The following is a 22,927-nucleotide window of genomic DNA, read 5'->3' as shown; positions in this document are numbered from 1 at the left end:
GACTCAGAAAATGTGTTTTCTTTTGTTTCGCGTGTTAGTTTTGCTTCCTGCCTGTCTCCCCTAATTGTCCTGATTGTCTTCATTTCTCCTGTTGGCCTGTCCCTCTGTATATAATTTTTTTTTTCTTCCACTTTGTCTTTGTCACAGTGCCTGTTATGTTTCTTTGTACACCATATCCCCTCTCTACAGCTTTCCTTATCCCCCGTGTTATTGAATTTCTGTTGGCATCTTTGGACTATACTTCTGCCTCCAACCTCATGCATTTGGTTCCAAACCACCACAATCCATTACAAACACAACTGGTTATGCATTAGCCATTGCTCCTGTGAAGTCTCATGACAAAAATGACTAAATTAACACTGAAAGCCTCAAATCAATGTCAAACTTTTACCGCTCCTCGCTGTGATGCTGTTTATGCCATGTATGACTAAGATTTAAGTTATCTTAATAGAGATATGAATACAGATATGAATCATCTGGCTGGGGGCCAGACTCAGCCCAGCAAAGACTCCAATCAGTTAAAAGTTTTAACTGCATTTTCATATATTTTACAGCTTTTTCAGTTGATACAGACTGTGCCTCACCCCTATTTGCCATTAATACTACACCAGATTAATTATTTGTTAAATACACAATTAAATGACATTAAAGTTCCTGTTTTTTCACTATCTACTACAGAAATATGTGTTTTTGTTTGTTTTTACAGTGAGTTCACAGTCTAAAAAAATGATATGATAAAAACAACAACCCACCTTTATATTTTCTAATCACAGGACAGTGTGTACTGACATTCTGAACCGAATGAACTTGCAGAACGTTTCCTGTAACTTTACACATTTTTCATGTAGTTTGATTGGTTCAGCTCACTTGAGGTCACAGTGGGCTGTTTGTGGCCCAAGATGTAAAATGTGTTTGACACTCCTGCACATCCATCCATCCTTACTGAACATTTAAAAAGCCACTTTTCCTTTAAACGTCACATAAATGTCACATTCTCGTATGAATCTTTACACATAAGAGTGTTATTTTTGTAAACTTTGGACTGGAGTTTTTATAGTAAGAATCTTTGCTGCTTCTTTGATAACAGGACATGCACCTGTGTAGTCTCGTTTTTACCATCTTTCCATTTTACAATAATTTAGGCAACAATTTTTTTTATTTGGATTTGTAATACGCGAATGTGACACTGTAGCTTGAATTCAGATGAACACCGATGACCCTGTGTGAGAGCTGCAGTATATTGATGTGCCATTCAACACAACACTACTGCTCATCACTTATTGTTGCACTTGTTGAGGTTCAGGTTAAGGTCATTTTTTTGTATCACTGAAAACTTTCAGACACTGTCAGGGTTTGATATGAATTTATGGCAGTTTCTTCCAGTTTCTTTAATGTATTTTTCTGAGCATTAATACAGCCAGATGTAGGCAGATGTGTCCACAGAGTTTTCTCATTTGATATGCCATTTATTACCACCACTGTCATCGGGCTTTATGTTATCACTAAACAAAACCATGCCATTCTCAAAACATAGCATTAAATTATTGTTTATTATAAATATTTTGATTTTGTCAGATTTTGGATTTATTTTTCAGACATATCAAAATATTTTTGTCTCAAAAATTGTCCTTTTGACTATAATAATCCTGTAGTGAAAGCTCTGGTTGTAAGAGGGACCGTGAGATGGCATTAGTCTCTGATTTGATGAGTAAGAGCCACCATGTTGCTTCCTGTTGAAAGCGTGTTCTTCCTCACTACTGTCACTAAGGGCTGTTCTGATACTCTGTAATATTGTACCGTCTTTAATTTACTATACAATAGTCCCTTGAGCTGATGGTTGTTGACACCTCGTGCTACATAAATAAACCTAAAATGAATTTGAACTTGATAGTTATGTTGAAGTTATCTGGGCGCTGTTCCAGATCTTTCTGTCTCACTTTAACCTCCAGAGATAAACCACAAGCGCACATTCACACACAGACATGGACAGTTGGCTTAATTGTGATCCTGTCCAGAGCTTCAGGTGTAGCTTTTTGCTTTTTAGTAAAGCTTTTCTTCGTGTCCTGTGGGAGAGATTAAGGTTTTCCATCTGGAAAACATTCTGTTGAAGCCAGACGACACCACTGGCACTGAGCTCACACCGACTGCAGAGACATTCATAGCATACAGGTGATAAAACGACGGCCTTCATCCTTGTCTGGATGTCTCAGCGTTAAACCCGCGGTTTTAAGTTTGTATTAGTCCATCCCTCTTCTGGGTTTTCATTGGCTTCTGTATACATTGCTTAGTCAGTATTTAGTTTTCTGTTAATAATACTATTTGTTTCCCCTTGTGTGTATGAGCCTTGTTATTTGTGACTTCAGTTCTTAGCTTTAGTTTCTGATGACTTTAGGTTTATATTTAGTGACATTACCAGTGTTTCCATTCAGTTCCTTCTAACAGTCTCATCTTTGTCTTCATGTGTTTCAAAGTAGCTTTGTGTTTCCTAGTTCTGTGGTTTCTAGTATTTCTTGAAAGTCTCCTGCCTTCAATCTCTCTTTTTTTGGACTTTTGGATTCAACACCATTAACAGTTCAGCTTATGTTCACTTCTGTCTCCGGCATCCTGCATTTGGGCTCCGAGCAATCCACAATCCTGTGTGTGACAGCAGTCCACGGCACACAGACTTTTATACAACTTAACCTGAGGAGTCGCTCTCTTCAGGCGTGTGGAAAAAATGTTAGTTTAACTCACATCCACATTGGTTTCACTTATCCATGCTAATGATTTATTTAGAAAATTAGAGTTCTTGTCTTGAGTGCAATCACAGAAAAGTATCAATTATTTCCTTCAGACTTGGTTGTTTCCAGTTTTCAGTTGCAGTTAGATTTAGGCTAGGTTAGATTTGGGAAACAAAACTTCTTGAACTGGTTTTCCCAACGGGCTTTAGAAAGCTTGTGCACTACAGTGGCTTTCCAATAGAAGGAATTGGAGACAATGAAACCTCTCCTTTGACCATGCCTTCTTCTTGAGTTAAAACAACATGAATGATCAGTTGCAGGGACGACCTTGGAGCACTGACATTTTCATGATGTTGTTGGAACAACACCGACACGGTGATATCATCTCATATTTAATGTGGTGGCTCTGAGAGCCCAGTGACAGGGAAAGAAGAAAAACAACAGTTCTGTGATATAGATTTGTTTTATGACTTTTTCTTCTGTTTGTAATTTATGTGCCTTAAATATCGTATAATCCTGTTGTGCCTCAGACAAAGAGAGAATCTTACATATGAAACATCTCACTGGTGAAGCTAATAAATGACCGAGACTATTGTCTGTAAGAAATCAGAAGCCAAATATGTGTGGAAACGGAGTTTTAATCTGAGCAACGAGGTGTAATTTATAAGCTCATCATGCATTTTTCTTTTTGGAATTAAAAAATAACTTCTGACCAGAGGAGTCTGTGCACTGATTTCCTCTTAAAATGCAGCAATTAGATGGAAAAATAACACAAATATAGTAAAAAATAAAAGCCTTAAAATTGAGTTATGTTCAGCAATCAACGCAAAGCTGCCAGGGATCAAATCAGACTTTGAGAAGAAAAACATTTCACTGCTCAAAGTCTGCATCATGGTTTCACTTTGTGAGCATGCATCCTGTTTCTGTCAGGAAAGTGAAGACCGCTGTTTTGTACTCATCTTTGCGACCAAGGAAATTATTCACACAGAACAACTTCTCCAACTTTATTCATCTGCCAGATTAAAAAAGAGGGAATGGCAACATAATTATGATTTGTATCATATGCAGCTTACTGAGAATTCATTACTGTCTGGTGATATAACCATACTCAGGCTTGTCCATCATAAAGACTCAGTCCTGATTTTAAGATGTGAGTAAGCTGTATGTCATTAGCTGTTGAATTAGTTTTCATACCTTTATGAAACCTTTATTACTTGGTAGTGTTTTGTGTGTCCAGTTGAGAGCCTTGTCTTTGATTGTTCAATGCTTTTTTGTTTAAATACATCATTTAGAAATTATTTTTAAAATCAAACAACTAATTGAGCTAACTGAGATTTAACAGGAATATTTTTAGCCTAAACTACATTTAATGAACAGGGCAGAGGTCTCTGTCCTGCAGTTTTGATTTAACTTCCTAGAACCTGTTGTCCACATTTGTGGACATCACATTTTGGGTTGTCTAGACCAAAATACTAAATTTTGCTCTACAAGGGCCTGATATCCACTTACAAGGACATTATACAGCCTCTGTTCTATTGAATTTTAAAGGAATATCCTCATATGTGCATCTCATTTTTGTCAGAAACAAAAATCAGGGAAAACAAATGTGGCAATTCTTTGTTTTTACATTCATCAGGTCCCAATTTGCCCAAATATCAAAGAGAAATAAAAAATGCATGCCATGGAAGAGTTGGGGTCTTAGGAGATTAAAACTCTACAGGAGCAGAAGTCCTGTAGATTTAATCTTTAACCATGGCCATGAAGATACCCAGCCTAAAGTTCAGCATTGTTTTAATCCTCCAGTGTCAGACAGGAGGCAGAAATGGAGAGTGAATGAGCCAGAGTTTATGGATGGAGATGATGCATTTGGACATAGAAGGCAGTGCGGCTGCAGCAGACCAGAGCCAGCAGGTCATCAGCTCCCAGCCAGAAGGCCTGAGAATCGTGCTGAGGAATGAGACACTGATGCCAGGCTGCGACCGTCTGTGTATGCTCAGATATTTGTCTCTGTGTGCGAATATTTACAGTGGACAGACAGGGACTGAAACTCTAAAAGTAGAAACGCCACAATGGAAAAAGTCTCACGCGTTCATATATTTTATCTGCGTCACCTCAAAGCCTGCAGAACAGTTTCACTAAAATGTAAATATTGAACATTACAAAGAAATTTAAGCTCTATTTTAGGAGTCATTAGACTGAAGTAAATTATCACAATAGTTCAAATATGAATGACCATCGATTATCAAGATGATCCAAATAAGTTAGTGAACAAACTTTGTCAGAATGATGGAAAATCTCTGGACCACAGATTGAAAAAATTTTGGGGGAGGACGTGATAGATCATTAGGCGGTGAATGTTGTGTGAAAAACAACAAGCGAGTATGTAAGAAAAATGAAAGATAAGAAATAAGAGGAAATGGAAAGAGTGAGTGATTGCCAAAGATAAAATAGACAAATTGATAAAAAGAAATTTAAAAAGAAGAACAGAGAGAACATGAAAGTCTCCAAAAATGGAAATCGTGAAAAATCCAAATGTTTCAAAATGATAACTTCCACTTACGTCCCGTACTTCAGGAAATCCATCTATGTGAGGACTTATGACCTTAAAGAGGAGACATTTTCTCTGTTTTTCCTGAAACCCCGTCCTCAGGGTGCTGTTAGCCACATTTCCTGCATAACTAGCATGTTTTGTCAGTGATTTATGTTTGTCTTACCTCCTCAGACATACTGGGTTTGTAAGCCCAGTGTACGTCACAGTACTTCAATAAACACACCAACACACCAAAACAGGACATTGAGTTGTTTACTGGCATCAGTTAAAAACTGCAACTGACTGGCTTGTAGACCTGATCAAGACAACCTGCTGAAGTTCAAACCGAGCATGACAATGGAGAAGGAAGGTGAATTAGGTGACTTTGGATGTAACATGGATGTTGGTGCCACATGGGCTGGTCGTCTATTTCAGAAGCTGCTGATCTAATGGGATTTTCCCACACAACCATCTCTGTGGACCTTTTTCTCATAAAGGAGAAAATATCCAGTGAGTGAAAGTTTTCTGGGCAAAGATGATGCGTTCATGTCAGAGGTCAGAGAAGAAAGGCCCGACTTCTTTGTGCTGATCGGACGGCAACAGTTACAGTCAAAATATGCAGAAAAGCATCTCTGAAGACAGATTAAACCAACCGATTGAACCTTGAAGCAGCAGCAGAGGAGCACATCGGGTACCACTCCTGTCAGCTAAGAACGGGAAGCTGAGGTTAGAATTTACACAGGTTCACAGAAATTGTACAATTGTAAGGCAGTTCAGGCATCTGATTTGGATGCCTCCTGGGTGCCACTTCCAGGAAGAGAGAAAGGAGCTGCTGGATATATAAATATATCTCAGCTGACTTGGGAATGCCTGAGTGAGGGAGTTCTGGGTTTCTCTACTGTCAGTGGTAGAAGATGGATGGATGGATGGATGGAGAAGGGTGTCCACCCTCAGCATTGTGAAGCGATGTTAACCTAATAAAGAGGTCAGTGAGTATATTTTATATAGGCTAGATGTAGATGTGTAATGTGTATATCTGGTTAATTGCCAGATGGTGTGTCAGAGGTGGGGAATGTTGTTTATACATGATGAGATAGCAACGAACGCCAGGCACTGACAAACCCACACATTGCGAGCAGCATTAATGCTCTGCGGGTGTGTGTTGGCCAGAGTCAGAGGAGAGGTTTGAACTGTTTTGAGAAGGAACAGATCCTCATTCTTATCCCGACCCTCCCCTTATTGTGAAAGAGCATCTCCACTCTGGACAAAGAAGCAGTGGGCACAATGAGTGCCATGTTTCATCAGTGTATCATCACCACTTCGTGGTGTGGGAAAAATTTCCTGGACAGTTATTTCTCTCCCACTTTTTCCTCCTCTGTGATCAGATTGTATTTATAAAAGGAAATACCCTTGTGCAAGTTATGAAATCCTCAGTGGCCGCTTATCCTTTTTCGGTCGAACTATTTTGGGATTTTACAGGGGACTAGAGAGTTCTTCTTTACTTATTCACTATAAAACTCAAAACATTGATGAACTCAGAATCACGAGTACAATAAAAGTCAATATCTGTCCCTGCAGTTACAGCCTACATACGTGTACTAGACCTATATGCGTACCTTTATGTGGACCAAAGGAGTAAAAGGTGCATATTTGTACAACTTCTTCTAAATTTAGAGGTGCCTAGAAAAGAAAGCAATAGATTCATGGCAGAAGAATAGGACACACATGTAGACACACAATTATTTTAATTCATTTTACTCAGCAGTCATTAAGGCAAAGAATCTCATTAAAATGTATCATCTACATGAACATTTGAGGTGCTCACAGGATCCACTGTTACACTCAGGATGGGGACCCAGCTGTGCTTCACAATCGATGTGACAGCAGCTCCATTATTTATGATTCAATAAGCAGGAAAATAATAATAATTCTGTTTTGTGTATGTCTGCAGCTGGTCTTCTACAAGGCGGTGCAGATTCTGTCCAATCTGGGCCACAGCCTGTCAATCATCACTCTGCTAACCAGCACCATCATCATCTGTTTGTTCAGGTAAAAACACTCACTGACCACAGCTCACAGAAGCACTAAGATTTCAGTTTAATTCATGGTGACCTTACAAGTCATCTCAAGGCACTTTATACTATAAAGACAAACAACACTGACAGAACATTAGTGACCACATAGTCAGAGAAAAAAAAATCCCTATAACAGGGACAAGTCATCCAAAAAGCACATGTTCAGAGACCACAGCGCTGTCACCACTTGTTTGATGAATGGGCAAGTGGAGGAAAGAGAAGCATAAAGGAAGCTGTGGAGTCACAGACAACCAGGAAGTGCAAATATTGAGCTGTGTAGAGTTTCATCTGATGCAGTAAAAGTAGAAATAAAAACTATGGAAGCACCTCACTACACACAAAACTGTATTATTGTCCAAAATTCAAAAGTAAAATGTTTCTGCTGCAGATGTTTAAGATGAACTCAGTTTAAGTGTTCTTATATAAATATGTAATAATATTAAATATTTAATATTTAATAATACAGCTATTAAAAAGCTACTGTTAAAAAACATCTCCTGTAACTACAAAAACTGCAACTCTTTTACTTTACACATGATTATTCTGATAATTACTTGCTAATATTTGCTCTTTTTCCATCTAAAGTACAGATCTTTTCTGATCCTAGAACACTGAAAGCAGAGCCGCAGACGACTTGTCTAGTGTCCTGATCACCCATCAAAGACGAGACATAATCCCCAATATGCATGTTCAAACAACCAGAAAAAGCAGCTGTGCTCTCAGTTTGCCCAGCTGCAGGCGCTGATGACAGGACACAAACACACCCATTAATTTGACTCTCAGTATATGATTCAAGCAGACTAAAGCAGATCAATCCTACTTTAAGATACTTTAGTCCAATTTGATTTTAATCAATGTCTATTTTTAGATTTCACTGGACAAGCATTGATTGCCTTGCTTGTCCTGATGGTGCCACTAACTCCATCAGGGCATTTACTCAGGGCATAACATGTTCCATCACAGTAACCCTGCAAAATAGTATTTTTACCTCTTAGTGCAGTCGCCCTGAGAGGTCAAATGGACACCAGCAAATTTAAAAAATGCTGCAAAAGCACACAAAACACAACTGAAGCTGAATAAAGCAAAATGGAAGTAGGAAAAAAAAAAGCAAAGACTAAGAAGCAACTGATAGTATTGGATGCATCTCTTGGTGGTCAAAGGATGCATTAGAAGGGCTTTTATTCTTCGCCTCAGGAAGAAAACGTGTGTTAGGCAGACTTGTTGAAACAAGCGAACAGGTTGGAGAGGCACAGGGAGGACAGAGAACACAAACGCAGTGGTGGCATCTAAGGACATGCTGTGTGGAAGAGTGGAGACAGGAGAAGTTGTCGCTGCTTCGTGGAAAGTCCCACAGCTGCCTGAGCCTGTGGCAGCATAACTAAGAGATAATTCATGGTCACCCGACCCAGCCTTAACTTAATAACTAAAAGCTAAAACTTCTACAAATTGTTGCCTTTGGATGTCATGATTTATAATGTTGTGTGGACGGATTCAAATTTTCTTACTTACCTAAAAGACAAAATAAAAGTAACAAAGACGAGGGCGATGCTTTTGAGCTTAACAAGGACACTGCTGGAAACATCCACAGGGGTGGTGGAACAACCTAAAATAAACATCTCTTATATGTAAATGAGGCCTCTTATGAAGGACAAACAAAGGTGCCTCACACTTTTTCTATTAATACAATAACCCTGAAAAGTCTGCATAAACTCTCTTTCTCTTTTTAAACATAAAAATATGGTGACGAATGTAAAAAAAAACCCATGAAACTTCCCTTATGTAATTTTGAAATAGGTTTGTAAAGTTAATGATAATGACTAATCTAACATCTCAATTTAAATTCCCTGAAACAGTGAAAGTTGGTATGTGAAGAAATCAGAAACAGATGATTTTGTCTTCAGTTTTTACATCATAGCTCCATATTTCTATTCTTAAACTCTGCCAGAGTGACTTTGCATGATTCGTAGTCTTATGCTGGGCCCTCGTGCAGCCCCTCAGGTCATCTTTTTAAAGAAAACAAATACAGGGTTTGGAGAGCACGTTTCTTTAGAAAACTCACATTTACTACACCAGCAGACTGCAATCAGAGTTTGGGTCATGGCTCTGACCTCTTCAGTCTTCTCACATATGCTGAATGAATCATTTTTGTTCTTCTAAAGTGTGGAAATCCTGAAAAAAACGTGAGGTTTAAAGTCAGGCAGGGTCCAGCGCTGAAGGCAAAGTTATCAGTCTTGTTGTGGAAATTTCCTGAAAAGTCAAGATAATTTGAACAAATGATGTATTCAGAATCGGGTTATATAACATATTTTTATTTATATACTCTTAACACTTCCGAACATACGGAGCATGATAACAGTTTGTAGAGATGTGCGAAGCTCAGTCTGGATCGACTCCAGCTGCTCACTCGGCCGCTATCAACATGTTTAGATACCGCATCCTTCAGTCAATTCACACCCAGACACTCTGTATAAACACACTTCTCTATGTTTGCGTGTGTGTGCGTGTTTACAGGAGACTCCACTGCATGAGGAACTACATCCATCTGAACTTGTTCGTGTCGTTCATCCTGCGCGCCGTCGCAGTGCTCGTCAAAGACACCCTGCTCTTCTCGTATGGTGAAACCACAGACTGCAGCCAACAACCATCGCTGGTAGCCTTTCACGCATGAAAACACACACACATTTTTTACTTCACCGTTAAACACATTTACTATATGTACAAAAACCTTTAGATGAACCTTAATTAAAGTACAAAAAGGAGGAGTCTGTATTGGTGATACCAACGTTCACCTTTAAAAAACTTTCTGGGCTCTTCCAAGCATTTTGGAGATGAGCACTTTATGAGGCCATCTGTTGCAGGACTCTTGTAGCTGAACTGAATGTTTGGTTTTTTATGACTCTGGCTAAATGTTTGGACTCTTTGTCATGCAGAAGCATGAATTTGGAACCAGTTAGACGCCTTCCTGATGTTGTTTTTGTGTGTGTGTGATGAATAAGAATCTAACGTTTCTAAATCTTTTGCACGGTACTGAGGGTCCTTAGGCAGATGGCTATAAATGACCTCAGAGTGAAGCATTGGAAACCATTCACATAAAGAAGCAGCTTTAGTTTAGAAAACTGTGGGTGGCTTGCAAAGTTTACCTCTATATCTGCGTTTTTTCCAACATGTCCACACATGCTGAAGAGAGTTTTCAAATTTGCATTTCTAGCACCGTTAATCCAGGAGTCATGGGTTGGATATACAGTCCTGTGCAAAAGACATCACTCATTTCTTCTTCCAAAAAGCCAGACTTGTAATTTATAAAGTGGTCTTGAGCAATAGTTCTCCAGCTTTGAATGTTCTACCATGTGGATCACCGTTCATGGAGCGGTTAAAAACAAATGTCTTTCAGTTCTGAGAAAAGTAAATTAGTAAATTCATTGGAAACAAGCGCAGATTTTTTAATACACTGGCTCAACTGCACATTTACACAAAACATTTGAGAAATCTTTTCACAGTGTAAAAACAGTCACCCTAATGCCAGTTGGTGATTCTTCTAATTCTTTGTGAAAATGTATTTCTTTATGGTCTATGCAAACTATAGAATGGATGTAACAAAGCATGTTGCTGTTTGTGTGTGTGTGTGTGTGTGTGTGTGTGTGTGTGTGTGTGTGTGTGTGTGTGTGTGTGTGTGTAGGTGGGCTGTAAGGCCAGCCTGATCTTCTTCCAGTACTTCATCTTAGCTAACTTCTTCTGGCTGCTGGTTGAAGGTCTTTACCTTCACACGCTGCTGCTCGTCCTCCCCACCTACTCCTTCCGCCTCTCCATCTACATGCTCATCGGCTGGGGTAGGTTGAACCACAATGAGAGCACCGTAACTTTATGTTGTCTTTACAGTCTTATTGGCCTGGTCTTATGTGTTACCACTGATAATGTTCCTATCACCAAGTTAATGTCTTAAAACCCACTGAAACATCTGACGATCATGCATTAAAAACACTTTATTAAAACTGAATAGAAACCAAAGACAATGTAAGACAGTCTAAAGATGATTAAAAAAAACTAATAATAATGGAAACCTCAGACTCCTGGTGAAAGTTTAGAGCACTTGTATTGTGGACTTAGTTTGGTTTCTGCGCAGAGAAAGTTTAGAGTTATCTGACATGAGTGCAGTAAAGTAGAAACAGTCCATTAACATAACTCAACTAACAAAGTGGTCGAACCATCAGGGAGCTGAGCTACTTGGAACTTTTTCTTTCTTACAAAGTTTCACATGCTATGCAATCCAGTGAAAAACTAATTACATCCCATGATTCAGTGACTTTTAAAACCTTCATTATCAGCAATAGCTTGAAGTAATACCTTTTTGAATGGCTTTATCAGTCTCTTACATTGTTGTGGAGAAATTCTGGCACTCTTCTTTAAAATATTACCTCGGTTCATTGAGATTTGCAGGCATTTGTTTATTCACAGCTCTCTTAACGTCCTCCCGCAGTGTTTCAGTCAGGGTGAGGTTGGACTTGCTCATAATCTTTTGTCCCAACATTTTTTTTTTCACATTTACCATCTGCTGGCCAAAATCTGAAGTATTTCCAAACAAAGCGCAGTCTCTCTCTCTAGAGACGAATTGAGTTGTGAAATTTGTTCCATCATTACCACTCGGTTGAATTAATCCTGGGCTAAACTGAACCCCTGAAACCTTTGAAGATTAACCTTATGCTTTAATATGTTTTTGACACGGATGGCTTTTGTTAAGCAATCTACTTAATGTACAGTAACTAGGCTAATTGTTCCTTTTAACCTTTATGTGCACATAAAATGAGACTAGCTGACCTGCCCAAGCTTAGCTGTTGGCAAGTCAGTGCTAAACAATGTACAAATAACCTCTTCACAATGAGCAAACACACTTCTCTGCTACATAATGTCTGCCACTACCCACACAGCACATGTAGGTCAGCAATACATCACTGCGCTCTCTGGGATTCATGCTAGGTTAAATTTATCACATGCGGTGTTGATGCAAAGCAGATCGAGCCCTTAAGAAAATCCCTGCAGAGAATTAAGCTCCGTATGAATGAGGCTCCGAGAGGTCAGGAAGACCAGAAAAGTTTATGAAGATAACAATTCATTCAATGTTCCCTGGTTGCAGTTAGTGTGCTATTAACCCTGCAGTTTAAAAAAATCAATTATATTAATAAATTTAGAAATTTCATAGACAGCCCCTTTGAAGCACCCCTTTAGTGTGAGCCTCTGCAAAACCCAGTGCCAGCACTCAGACAACCAGCAGACAGTGCGTCACGCTGCTGAAGTGAGCTGGTGTGTTCAGGGAAAGTCTGGGCAGTAAACACTCTCCTGGCCTCTGCGTTCGCTCTCTTCCGTTCTGTCTCAGCTGCTGCCTTCTGACACCTTCCTTCCACTATCCATCTCCACTTTACCAACAGTTCCTCCCCAATGCATCACCGTTCAGCCCCAGATGTTTAATGTGTGTGTGTAGACGTCATATTTCCTTTGTGGCACTTTGCGAGGATGTTCTGTGCCTGCCAGATAGAGAACCTAAACAGATCCTCTTCTCCTCCATATCTACCTTCCTCTCTACTCTCTGGTTCTCAGGAATCCCTCTCGTGTTCATCGTGGCATGGATCATTTGTAGGATATACATGGAGGACATGGGGTGAGTCTGCAAGTGTTTAAACATTGTTTTCACAAACTGTGTCAAGGTCAGTGCAAAAATCAAACGTTTCAAACTTGCAGGGGGCACATTATGCTTATCCTTAATTTCCACCAGATGCATGCAGTTGCATTGGTTGAAGCTTATATCAAAATAATGCATCTTTGATTTCATTTAACCATCTCTAGGTCAGGAAATATTATAAATCTCACTGACTTATTTACTCACTTCCAGGTGTTGGGAGATGAACAACACCCCCATACCAAACAGAGTGATCAACTGGCCCATCGTGGCATCTATCATTGTGAGTTTTGTCCCAGGATAACCTTGTATACATCAGACAGAGAGTTTTTTCATGAATTAAAAAAGCACTTCTTAAATGTTTTTTCGGCATCCTGGACACAATTCTTATTAGTTATAAATAGTATAAAGAATTGACCTGAGTAAAAGTCAGTGGATCTGCGGTCAGGATGATTGTACACACAGTCCATTATGCCCCACCAGTGGGTATAACACAGTCTAAATTAATAGGTCAAGTCTGTGTTTCGTCTGTTTTTTGTTGTTGTTGCTTTTAGTTATTAATCTGAAATCCATTTTCATTTTCACCTGCTTTGTCCTTGTTCTCATTTTCTCATTTTATTTTGCTTTCTTCTACTAAAATATAAAAAGCCAGTCTCCAGACCTGAAAGTCTCCGTATTGCTTGACTACACACGCGGATCACGAGGAAAGATTAACTGGCTTTTTCATTTTTTTTATTTTACAAATAAATATTCACCATATTAAAAATGATGCATTATTACAGAGCCTGCACAGCCACACATTGGTTTTTAGAGTCACACACTTACTGGACACATCGTTTAAGTGCTCCTGTTCAACTGATGCTAAATGGAAACATGCCATGCAACATTCAGATGGCAGGATTTGGCATTAATGACATGAAAACATGGATCCTGCTTTTTATCAAAGGTTCAGGTTGTTGCTGGTGGTGTAATGATGTCAAGAATGTTAGCTTCACTCACTTGGTACAAACTCAGCATCATTTAAAAACTAAAAAAGTATTGCTGCTGATCTGTTTTTGGTCAGGAGCAATACTCAGTACTTTTCTATAAGGGAAGATGTTATATACAAATAACGAATGACTATAGCATTCACATCTTTATAAACCATACCAGAGTCAATCTGCACAATGAGTCCTTTTAATTTTGAAGCTTTAAGACACATAGATGGTTATACTTTAACTCTTGGACTGAACCAGAGCACTTTGTACTGTAGTTTTTATTATGGTAATAGAGTTTGCTAAAGTACTCACAGATAATGTTTCTTTTTAACATACTGTTTATTGTTGGGTTTCCAGGAGAAAGGTTTAAGCATCAAAACTAGTTGATGAGGTTTAGCAAAAGATCACAGATTGGGTTAAAATATTATGATTATGTCAAAAAGTGTCACAGCCAGAGTGATCTACAACAAACAAGCAGTGCAGGCATAAATCATCCTTCCCATTGAAGTCCGTTAGTTTCAGAGTTGCAAAGCTACTCCAGCAACATTCATTTCCATACGCAGCATACTAAAAAATTACAGTATGACATATTTTATCGCTATTTTTAGATTTTCTGTGAGACTTGGCCTCAGATGGTGGATCTCTTTATTTACACTGGAAATCCCAGACACAATTATATCCTCTGATACAGACATTCATAAAAAAAAGTATAAAGGCGGCTCAGTCATTGAGAAAACATCTGCAAACAGATAAGTTTTAGATAAAATTCAATCAGTCAGCAGTCTACTTCAAAACATGCGAACCAGCAGATAATCCATCAGAGCAAGCTGTCATGCTGAACTTTTCTATTTTTACTATTTTTACTCGTTGCAACAATGAAGTTCTGCTTGATCCGTTGTGAGCGAACTGCTTACTGCTTGTTTTTGCGAAGCTCTATGTAACTGACGTTGTACGATTCGATTGTTGAGCAGTTTGCAATAATGTGTGCTCTAATGTGTGCTTTGTGCCATCAAGTTTCCATTTATATTTGGTTATAACTACGATTTATCAATGTCCTCTAAATATATGAAATGCAGGCAGTTGTAAAGTTGTTGTTCTGAAAACGCAGTCATCTGTAAGGACATGCTCTCTGAATGTGTGTTTGTGTATGTTGGTACATGACTGGGCATGTTTGGAGCGTAGCTTTCTCGTGAACTGCTTGTTCAAACAGTACGAATGAGTGATGGAAGTCACTTAACACAGAAAACCAGAGAAAGTACACTTAAAATTAGGGATTTTAAGTGTATTTTAAGTGCATATACAAAAAATACACCTCTGAGTGATGTTTTGTAAAAATATTTGCAACATGTCAAAAGCTTGTTTGAGGATTCAGATTTGGTAATATGGTCGAAGTTAGAGTTAAGATGTTTTTTATAATGCAGCATTATTTGAACATGCCTCCCTTGCTGGCCTTTGGTCCCACTGTGGCTAATGATCCAGCTAAGCACAGCTATTAGCTGCACTTGGTTTCATTTTGGCACCTCTCAGTTTTTGTAACCTGGTTGGCTGGTTTCTTATTCTTGAAAAAGTATTTTAAGTATTTATAAAAGTATTTAGTTTATGACACGGAAATCATCATATATGTCACATAAACACACATGTATGTGGGTGTGAGCCCCTCCACTTACACTCATAGTGAAGAAGGCAGCTGATTTTTATCAACATATGAGAACTGCTCTTCAAAATGAATTAAAACCCAGCTAAGGCCTTTGTGTGTAGAGTTTAGATGTTCTTCCTGTGCCCATGTTTGGTGCTGGGCTTCCTCTCATAGTTCAAAGACATCAAAGGTTAAAGTGCTGATGCTAAAATGGCCATGGATGTGAGATACATAAAGTCCTAGTTAGTAAAGCTCTCTGTAAATGCAAGTACATCACATTTCACTTACTCAGGTCCCCAGCAATAAACCACCAAGTGTGAAGAGGACTGTATGAAGGGTTGTTTGAGCTTTACAGTGGACGAGTATCTCGTCACTCGGCTCTGTGAGGGGAGCAGAAGACTGACAGATGGACTCGGGCCATGTCTGCAGTGATGTGAACACTATACTGGTCCGTTGTGGTAAAGAGAGAGCTGAGCGTAAAAGCGAAGCTGTCAATTTACTGGTCGTTCTACATCCCTGCCTTCAGCTGTGGTGACCTAAAATGACAGGGTGAGGAATTCAGTTATTTAGAGGGACAGATTAGAGCTGCTACTCCTCCACATTCAATGGAGGTGGCGTGGGGATATCTAAGATTATGACCTGAGTGAGGAGGCCCTGAAGTAGACCCAGGACATGTAGGGGAGATTATGGCTCCCAGTTGGCCTTGGAACGCTTTGGTGTTCCTCAAGATGAGCTGGAGGAGGTAGCTAGGTGGAGGAAGGTCTGCGTTTCTCTGCCTAGGCAAACTTATCCAGACAGCCTGGATAAATGTGAGAAGATGGATGGATGGATGGATGGATGGATGGAGTTCGGAAACACAACTGTACAGTCAGTTTTTGGACTCTTTGCTCCTGGACAGACAAATTTCATAGAAATTAGTTTCTAACCTTTCTACACTTTTCGCTAATATGACTCCTCTTTCTTTCTGCCGTGTTTCTCTACAAGATCAATTTCATCCTGTTCATCAGCATCATCCGCATCCTGGTGCAGAAACTGCGCAGCTGTGATGTGGGCGGAAACGATCAATGCCAATACAAGTACGTCAAGGAACTGAGGAGTCATATTTTTACCTCCGAGCTCACGCTGATTAGATTCATATGCATTTAAGAGGGCTTCCTGATAATGTGGTGACGAAAGCAGCAGTCATATCAAATCTCCTCGACACATTAGACAGGAACCATTATCACATTATCAGCTAACTGTGTTTAAACTTAGACATCTTAGTATCAATCTTCCTGCCTGTTTCTGCTTCTCAATCTGGAAACAAATGATTTTGATTATTCTTTCTTTAGCAAACAAATAATAGCAATCCTTCTTCATTGTAACTCTCCTTTTTAATATCCAGAATAAACAATTTTTCTGCACTGTTGAGAAAAAGTGAAAGAAAGAGATTTCCCACTGATGGTCTCGCAGATAAGTTTTAGTCTAAATGTATTGTGTGCATTGAGTGAGTATTATGTGTGTTTATCAGGCGCCTGGCTAAGTCCACACTCCTGCTGATCCCTCTGTTTGGGGTGTATTACGTGGTGTTTTTCTACCTGATGGAACCGGAAAATGAAAACGTGAAGCAAGTGAAGATCTTCTTCGATCTCGGCCTCGGATCATTCCAGGTACTATAAGACATTTAAAAACATAAAATTCCTAAAGAAAATGATTTGCCTTTTTTGGTCTGGTGGGAAAAATGACTGTAGTGGAAGATAAAAATGTCATCAAGTTAAGACGCAGCAAAGGAGAGAACCACATCAAGAATTTTGACCCTTACAAGATAGTCATGTATGATTGGGAACTGTAGCAAGAAAAATAAATGTTCTTTTTTAGCTCATTGACTGTGTCCTAGTTTAATGTCCGGCTCTGTGTCTGCACACAGTCTCCATTCTTTCCCCACATCCTTGACTCTTCTCTGCGGTCTTCCTCTTTTCCTCCTGCCGGGCAGCTTCTGTCCAACATATCCACCATCTCACCTCAGCCTTGCCTCTCTAACTTTGTCCCCAAACACCCAGCCTGAGCTGTCACTCTGATGTGCTCATTTCTTGTGCTGTCCCAACAAACCAGTCATTTAAAGTTGCCTCCACACTTCTGCCTTCCTTTCTCTCTCACTGCCTCTGAAGGCACCGGCAGAAAGAAAAGAGGAAGACAATGGAGGAGATTGATGAGTGTAGTGAATGAGAACATGCAGTGGGTTGGTGTGACAGATGAGGATGCTCGGGATAGGTGGTGACCCTTAAAGGCAGCATCCTTTAGTATTAATATAGCCTTGTTTCTGACACGTTGGCACTGATCTGTTATGGTGGTATTTGTTTCCTTTTAGGGTCTAATTGTAGCGATTCTCTACTGTTTCCTCAACAGTGAGGTGAGCATGTGTTCTTTGTACCATAATTTACACGATTTTTTTAATATATAATCTATTTAATATAATTCTACTTATTCTTCTTTTTGCACATAAAGGTTCAGAGTGAGCTGAGGAGGACATGGAAGTGTTTTTCTGTAAAGCGCTGCGTGGGACAGGACTTCAGGCTCCACAGCGTGAACCAAAATGGTACAGAAAGCTCGACCCAGTGTTCTAGAAACTCCCGAGCCCAGTCCATCCTGCAGACTGAGATCACCGGGCTGTGATCTGCGACACAAACAGCCTGTTTTGTTAAAGACTTTGAGAACGGGCGCTCGTGTTCGGTCAGTGTGGAGGAATTATACTTAACCTCGCTTTTATAGACATATCGCCTGATGCTGCAGGGACTGAACTTGTGGCTTGCAAACGTTTTTGGGGTGAAAGACTTCATATTGGACCGTCAAACCTCCCGGAGATATATATATATATATATATTTTTCCACATCGGCGTGAGATTTCACAATGATCTTTAACATTTTTAAACACATAACGGATGAAACAGTGCCTCCTATAATGTTTCCAGAACAACAAATTCATTTTTATAATTATTCTCCACATCCAAGAATGACTAACTGACTTGAAAAAATAGTTTTCAAATAGTTAATGCACAAATTAAAACTTACATAAAAATGCTAAATCCATATTGGAGAAATTAACCATACAGTTTATATACCTGAAGGTAGATGTATACAGAAATATTCATATTTTATGTTTAGTTTTATAGGGCTGATCTAGTTCTTCCTTTCATATAAGCTTTTCTTTTTTTAACTAATATGCAGAGTATGTTTGGTTAATAAGGTTCATCCATACCTGCTGATTAGTGCTAAGTAAAAAAACAGTGTGTCCACCTCATAATAAAAAAGCCGTACCTATATTTACATGGCTGAGTTATCTACAGTTGTACAGTTGATATGAAGGAAGAAATTAATTATAGAGACCAAACGTGTTGTTCATATCAGGCTGTAAACATGCTTATATGTGCCGTGAAGTTGGGCATTTTAGCATGGCAGGCTATGGGGATGTGGAGCCAGCCTCAAGTGGCCATTAGAGGAACTGCAGTTTTTGGCGCAGTTTTTCAGCTCTGTTGGTTGCTACTGTGATGTAGTAGATGTTGCATATTATGTTGCAAATATGCTTATAGGTAAGCATATTTATTTCTGCTTTTCAGTTCGGTCATCTCACAGGCTGTTCAGCTCATTAATATTGTAAGTTAAGACTCGTTGTCCAAGAAAAGATTCAGGAAATATGCAAGGGAAAGTTTTTGTTTAAAAATCAATTTATGTTTTTTTTTTAACGAAAACAAAGCTGAAAATAAATAAATAAATAAAACCAAATAACGGCAGCTCAAATCCCCGACCTCTCACTTTGGAGCCCCACTGAGCTAATTGATTCTGACACTGAGCTGATTATATTGACATGGGGAAGCAGAGACCACTACTGTGTGTGGAAACAATGTCAACATCTGTCTGTTTTTGGTGCAGATGGGCTACTGCAGCAGAAGAAGACCATACCCGATGGCCCTCCTGTCAGCTAAGAGCAGGAAACTGAGGCTATATTTCACACGGGTTCACCAAACGTGGACAACAGAAGATTGGAAAAATGTTGCCTGATCTGATGAGTCTCGATTTCTGCTGCCACATTTGGATGGTAGGGACAGAATTTGGTATAAACATGAAAGGATGGATCCATCCTTTCTTAGATCGGTTCAGGCTGGTGAGCACATCCCTTCATGACCACGGTGTACCCATTTTCTGATCGCTGCTTCCAGCAGGATCATCTCAACCTGGATTCTTGAACATGACAATGAGGTCACTGTACTCAAATCGGCTCCACAGTCACCAGATATCAATCCAGTAGAGAACCTTTGGGATGTAGTGGAACAGGAAATTGGTAGTGGATGTGAAGCCCACAAAATTGGAGTGACTATGTGATGCTATCATGTTAATATGGTCCTAAACCTTAAAGGAAAGCACAGGAGGTTCAATCAGGTACTAAGAAGGGGTTATTATTAGTGTTAGGAGCAGGGTAAGTTACCACAGTGATGTAGCCACGTAAACAGAGATCCACCTTCACGATACTCCAGACTTTAAGCTCAACATACTGCAGCCTTCTGATCTATTACTGTAATTTCACGTTGCAGTACACCCCTCTGTTTTGACTGGCAAGATATCATTGGTGTTTCCTGGGTAACTGTAGCTCTTGTCACTCTTCATTTTTTCATGTTTTGAATGCATTTGATAACAATGTGTGTTTAAGTTGGTACCAAATTCAGGGCTCAACAAAAACGGCTGTCTGAACAGCACGTTATCGTCTTGAAGTTCAGTTTTTTCCTATCTATCATGAATCATTGTTGTTTTACATTTAATTTAATAAGGCCTACCACACCTATTAAAATGTATCGTTTTTTCAGTAACTCCATTTACTTTCCCTTATCACGTCAGCAGGGAATGAACGTGATAGCATTCAATTTGAGATAAAATTAGAATACAGATACTTCACTTTAAGAGTGATCAGTGTTTCCCAGGCACAGAATGTTCTCATCCAAACGAACTCACCGTAACAGAGTTTTATCAGCGCCTTGAGGTGACAGTTTGGATTTGGCACTATACAAATAAAATGGATTTGATTTGAATTAAAGCCAAAAACCATGCTTGCCTTGTACATAAACTGTTTTGTATTATTTTTCTTTCTTTTTTTATACAGTGGAGAGTATATCGCTGGCTGACTGTAAAATGTAGAGAAAGACATCGTTGTTAAATTTGTAAGCTTTTGATCACAACTGTAAACCTGTGATTCCATATGTTTAATCCATAAAAGCTTTTTTATCATGGAAATGAAGCTCTGTTTGTTCAATCACACAAACTGAATCATTTTAAATGTTTTTTTCTTCCATATTTGCAGATATTTTCTCATCTTATGTTTATGTTTCCAGTGGGCACAGATAAAGGCATCAGTTCGCATCAGACCTGTGAGGTCAGAGGTCAGTGAGGGTATATTGCTTCACTAGTTAACAGAAAAAAAACAACCTGTGATATTGTTGCCGCTCTTTACTTTTCCTGTATTTACTTTAGATTGTGACGCATTTGAGCAGAATGGAGGTACACAATTATGAGCTGGACAGAGTCAAAGAAAGTGAAACTGATAACTGGGAAATGTGACTGGTAGGTTGAGATGTCTCATGCAAAGCCTTAAAAAATACAGCTCCAAAAAAATAAAGAAAGAAAGGAACACTCAATTATTATGGCATAACCAAAGTCAGTTAAACCTCAGGGATATCAGTCTGTTCACTTAGGAAACATAAACCACTGCAAAGCCGGTTCAGCTGCTTTGGTGAAAGTGAAAGTAACAGCAAATGCAACAGGACAACAGCCAAACTCCCCAAAAAGAAAATGATTTAGGAGGCAGTGACCACAGACTATTGCTCTCTCCTTATCCCTCCAGACTGATACGGCTCTAGTTTTCCTTTTTTGCTACTGTTGTTAGTATTAGTAACAGGAGACACTAGCTACAGCTCATTGACATTGCACAGACAGTCCAGCTTGTCCAGGATGTCACAGTCTCAAGAGTGTGGAGGACATACCAGGATGTGGGCTTTTGCATGGCTGTTGAAGGGCATCGCCCAGCACCATCATCGGTCTCTGCATCTTTGTGCAGAAGGAATGGAAGATAGAGTAAAAGCACAATATGCTTTTTTTATTCTTGATTTTGTGCCAAGTCATCAAATAAATCTTAATTACGAAAAATTATAACAGCTCAGCCCTGCCTAACTTTGAACCTGTGTCATGTACCGATACATATCACACATGCAGTTACTACGCAGCCCTGCCTAACTTTATCCTCACCAAAGTCTCAACCTGAACCTTTAAACAGCTGTTTGGGGACTGCTGGGTGAAACATGGGGAATGTGCTCACTCTACAGGGCTAAAACTTAATTTAAGATACAAGGATGAAAGGAGCCCCTTCGCTTCACATGATCTTTTCTTTTTCTTCCCCTGAGAAACTCCCATCTGCTTTTCCATCTGTGCTGCCCGCCCTCTTTTCATCCTCCAGTCACTGTTCCTCTCATCGTACCTGCAGTCAAGCTGAAGACGTGAACCTCAAATCAGTTATGTGGTGATACAAATACAGACACATACACAAACTAGGACATGAGTAAAGTTAAACTTAGGAATTCCTAATTCCTCGGCTCTAAAATGTTTTTTAATTAGATTTTAAAGGAAATAAGAAATGTTTAAGGGGTTTAAATCAAAAGGCATCCACCTTGGAGCTCAAGTTGCCAACATGAGCACAGAGAGACAGTGATGCTGGTAACTATTGGAAGTTCAATTGACAATATAAAACCCAAAGATATACAAGGGATGGAAGAATCTAAACATAATTTGGGAAGAAAAATAATTTAAAAATTAATACTAAACAATCTTTCCGAAAACAATTATGCAAACAATAAATCTGCAAGCTGAATTGTTGCTGAGGAATAATTTGAGCAATTGTTTAAACCTGTGATTATGTGAGCTGCCGTCCCCTGGTGGTCACTGAAGGTACTTCAGGTGCAAGATGTTATTTGTAAATTTAAAAAAAAAATAAATAAATTTAATTAAAATACTGCATTATTAAAAATTGAAAAGCACAAAAAAGGAAAAAGATCCTTATCAGGGTCAGATCTTTTATGTCCTGAGACAAAGAAAAAAAAGTTGTTTTTACATTCAGATTTTTTCCCCCCAAAGAAACATGCTGGATCATTTCTTATTCAAATTTGTTATTTATTTATTATCTTCTGTCCCATGAAGTGGGCACATCTGTCATAAAAACGATTAGATGGCTGAGTGAGACAGAAAGGATTTCACGCAGAATTTGGAAGTGAAGTTAAAACTCGAGCTGTCGAGAGATGAGGAGGAG

The 22,927-nt window shown here is 39.1% G+C and overlaps 1 protein-coding gene across 2 annotated transcripts in view; it reads left to right on the top strand.

Annotated features, from left to right (window-relative positions):
- LOC146380673 (vasoactive intestinal polypeptide receptor 2-like) overlaps positions 1–20,865 on the top strand; it is a 58,390-nt gene extending 37,525 nt beyond the window's left edge. The window contains exons 5-14 of one of the 2 annotated variants that reach the window (XM_084940116.1): positions 7,202–7,299; positions 9,837–9,975; positions 11,002–11,152; positions 12,915–12,975; positions 13,207–13,276; positions 16,591–16,682; positions 17,117–17,255; positions 17,954–17,995; positions 18,091–18,181; positions 19,513–20,865. In XM_084940116.1, the coding sequence (XP_084796242.1) occupies positions 7,202–7,299; positions 9,837–9,975; positions 11,002–11,152; positions 12,915–12,975; positions 13,207–13,276; positions 16,591–16,682; positions 17,117–17,255; positions 17,954–17,995; positions 18,091–18,181; positions 19,513–19,565 (936 nt within the window). In that variant the 3' untranslated portion in view covers positions 19,566–20,865. Of the gene's footprint in view, positions 1–7,201; positions 7,300–9,836; positions 9,976–11,001; positions 11,153–12,914; positions 12,976–13,206; positions 13,277–16,590; positions 16,683–17,116; positions 17,256–17,953; positions 17,996–18,090 lie in introns of both variants that reach the window. The other variant, XM_084940115.1, reaches the window with a different exon arrangement.
- The last annotated feature ends 2,062 nt before the right edge of the window (positions 20,866–22,927 follow it).

Source organism: Perissodus microlepis, chromosome 9 (assembly GCF_051167445.1).
Source record: "Perissodus microlepis isolate ML-2025 ecotype Zambia chromosome 9, ASM5116744v1, whole genome shotgun sequence".
Classification (NCBI taxonomy): domain Eukaryota; kingdom Metazoa; phylum Chordata; class Actinopteri; order Cichliformes; family Cichlidae; genus Perissodus; species Perissodus microlepis.
The sequence above is the reverse complement of the archived record's forward strand: the minus strand, read 5'-3'. Positions and strand labels throughout refer to the sequence as shown.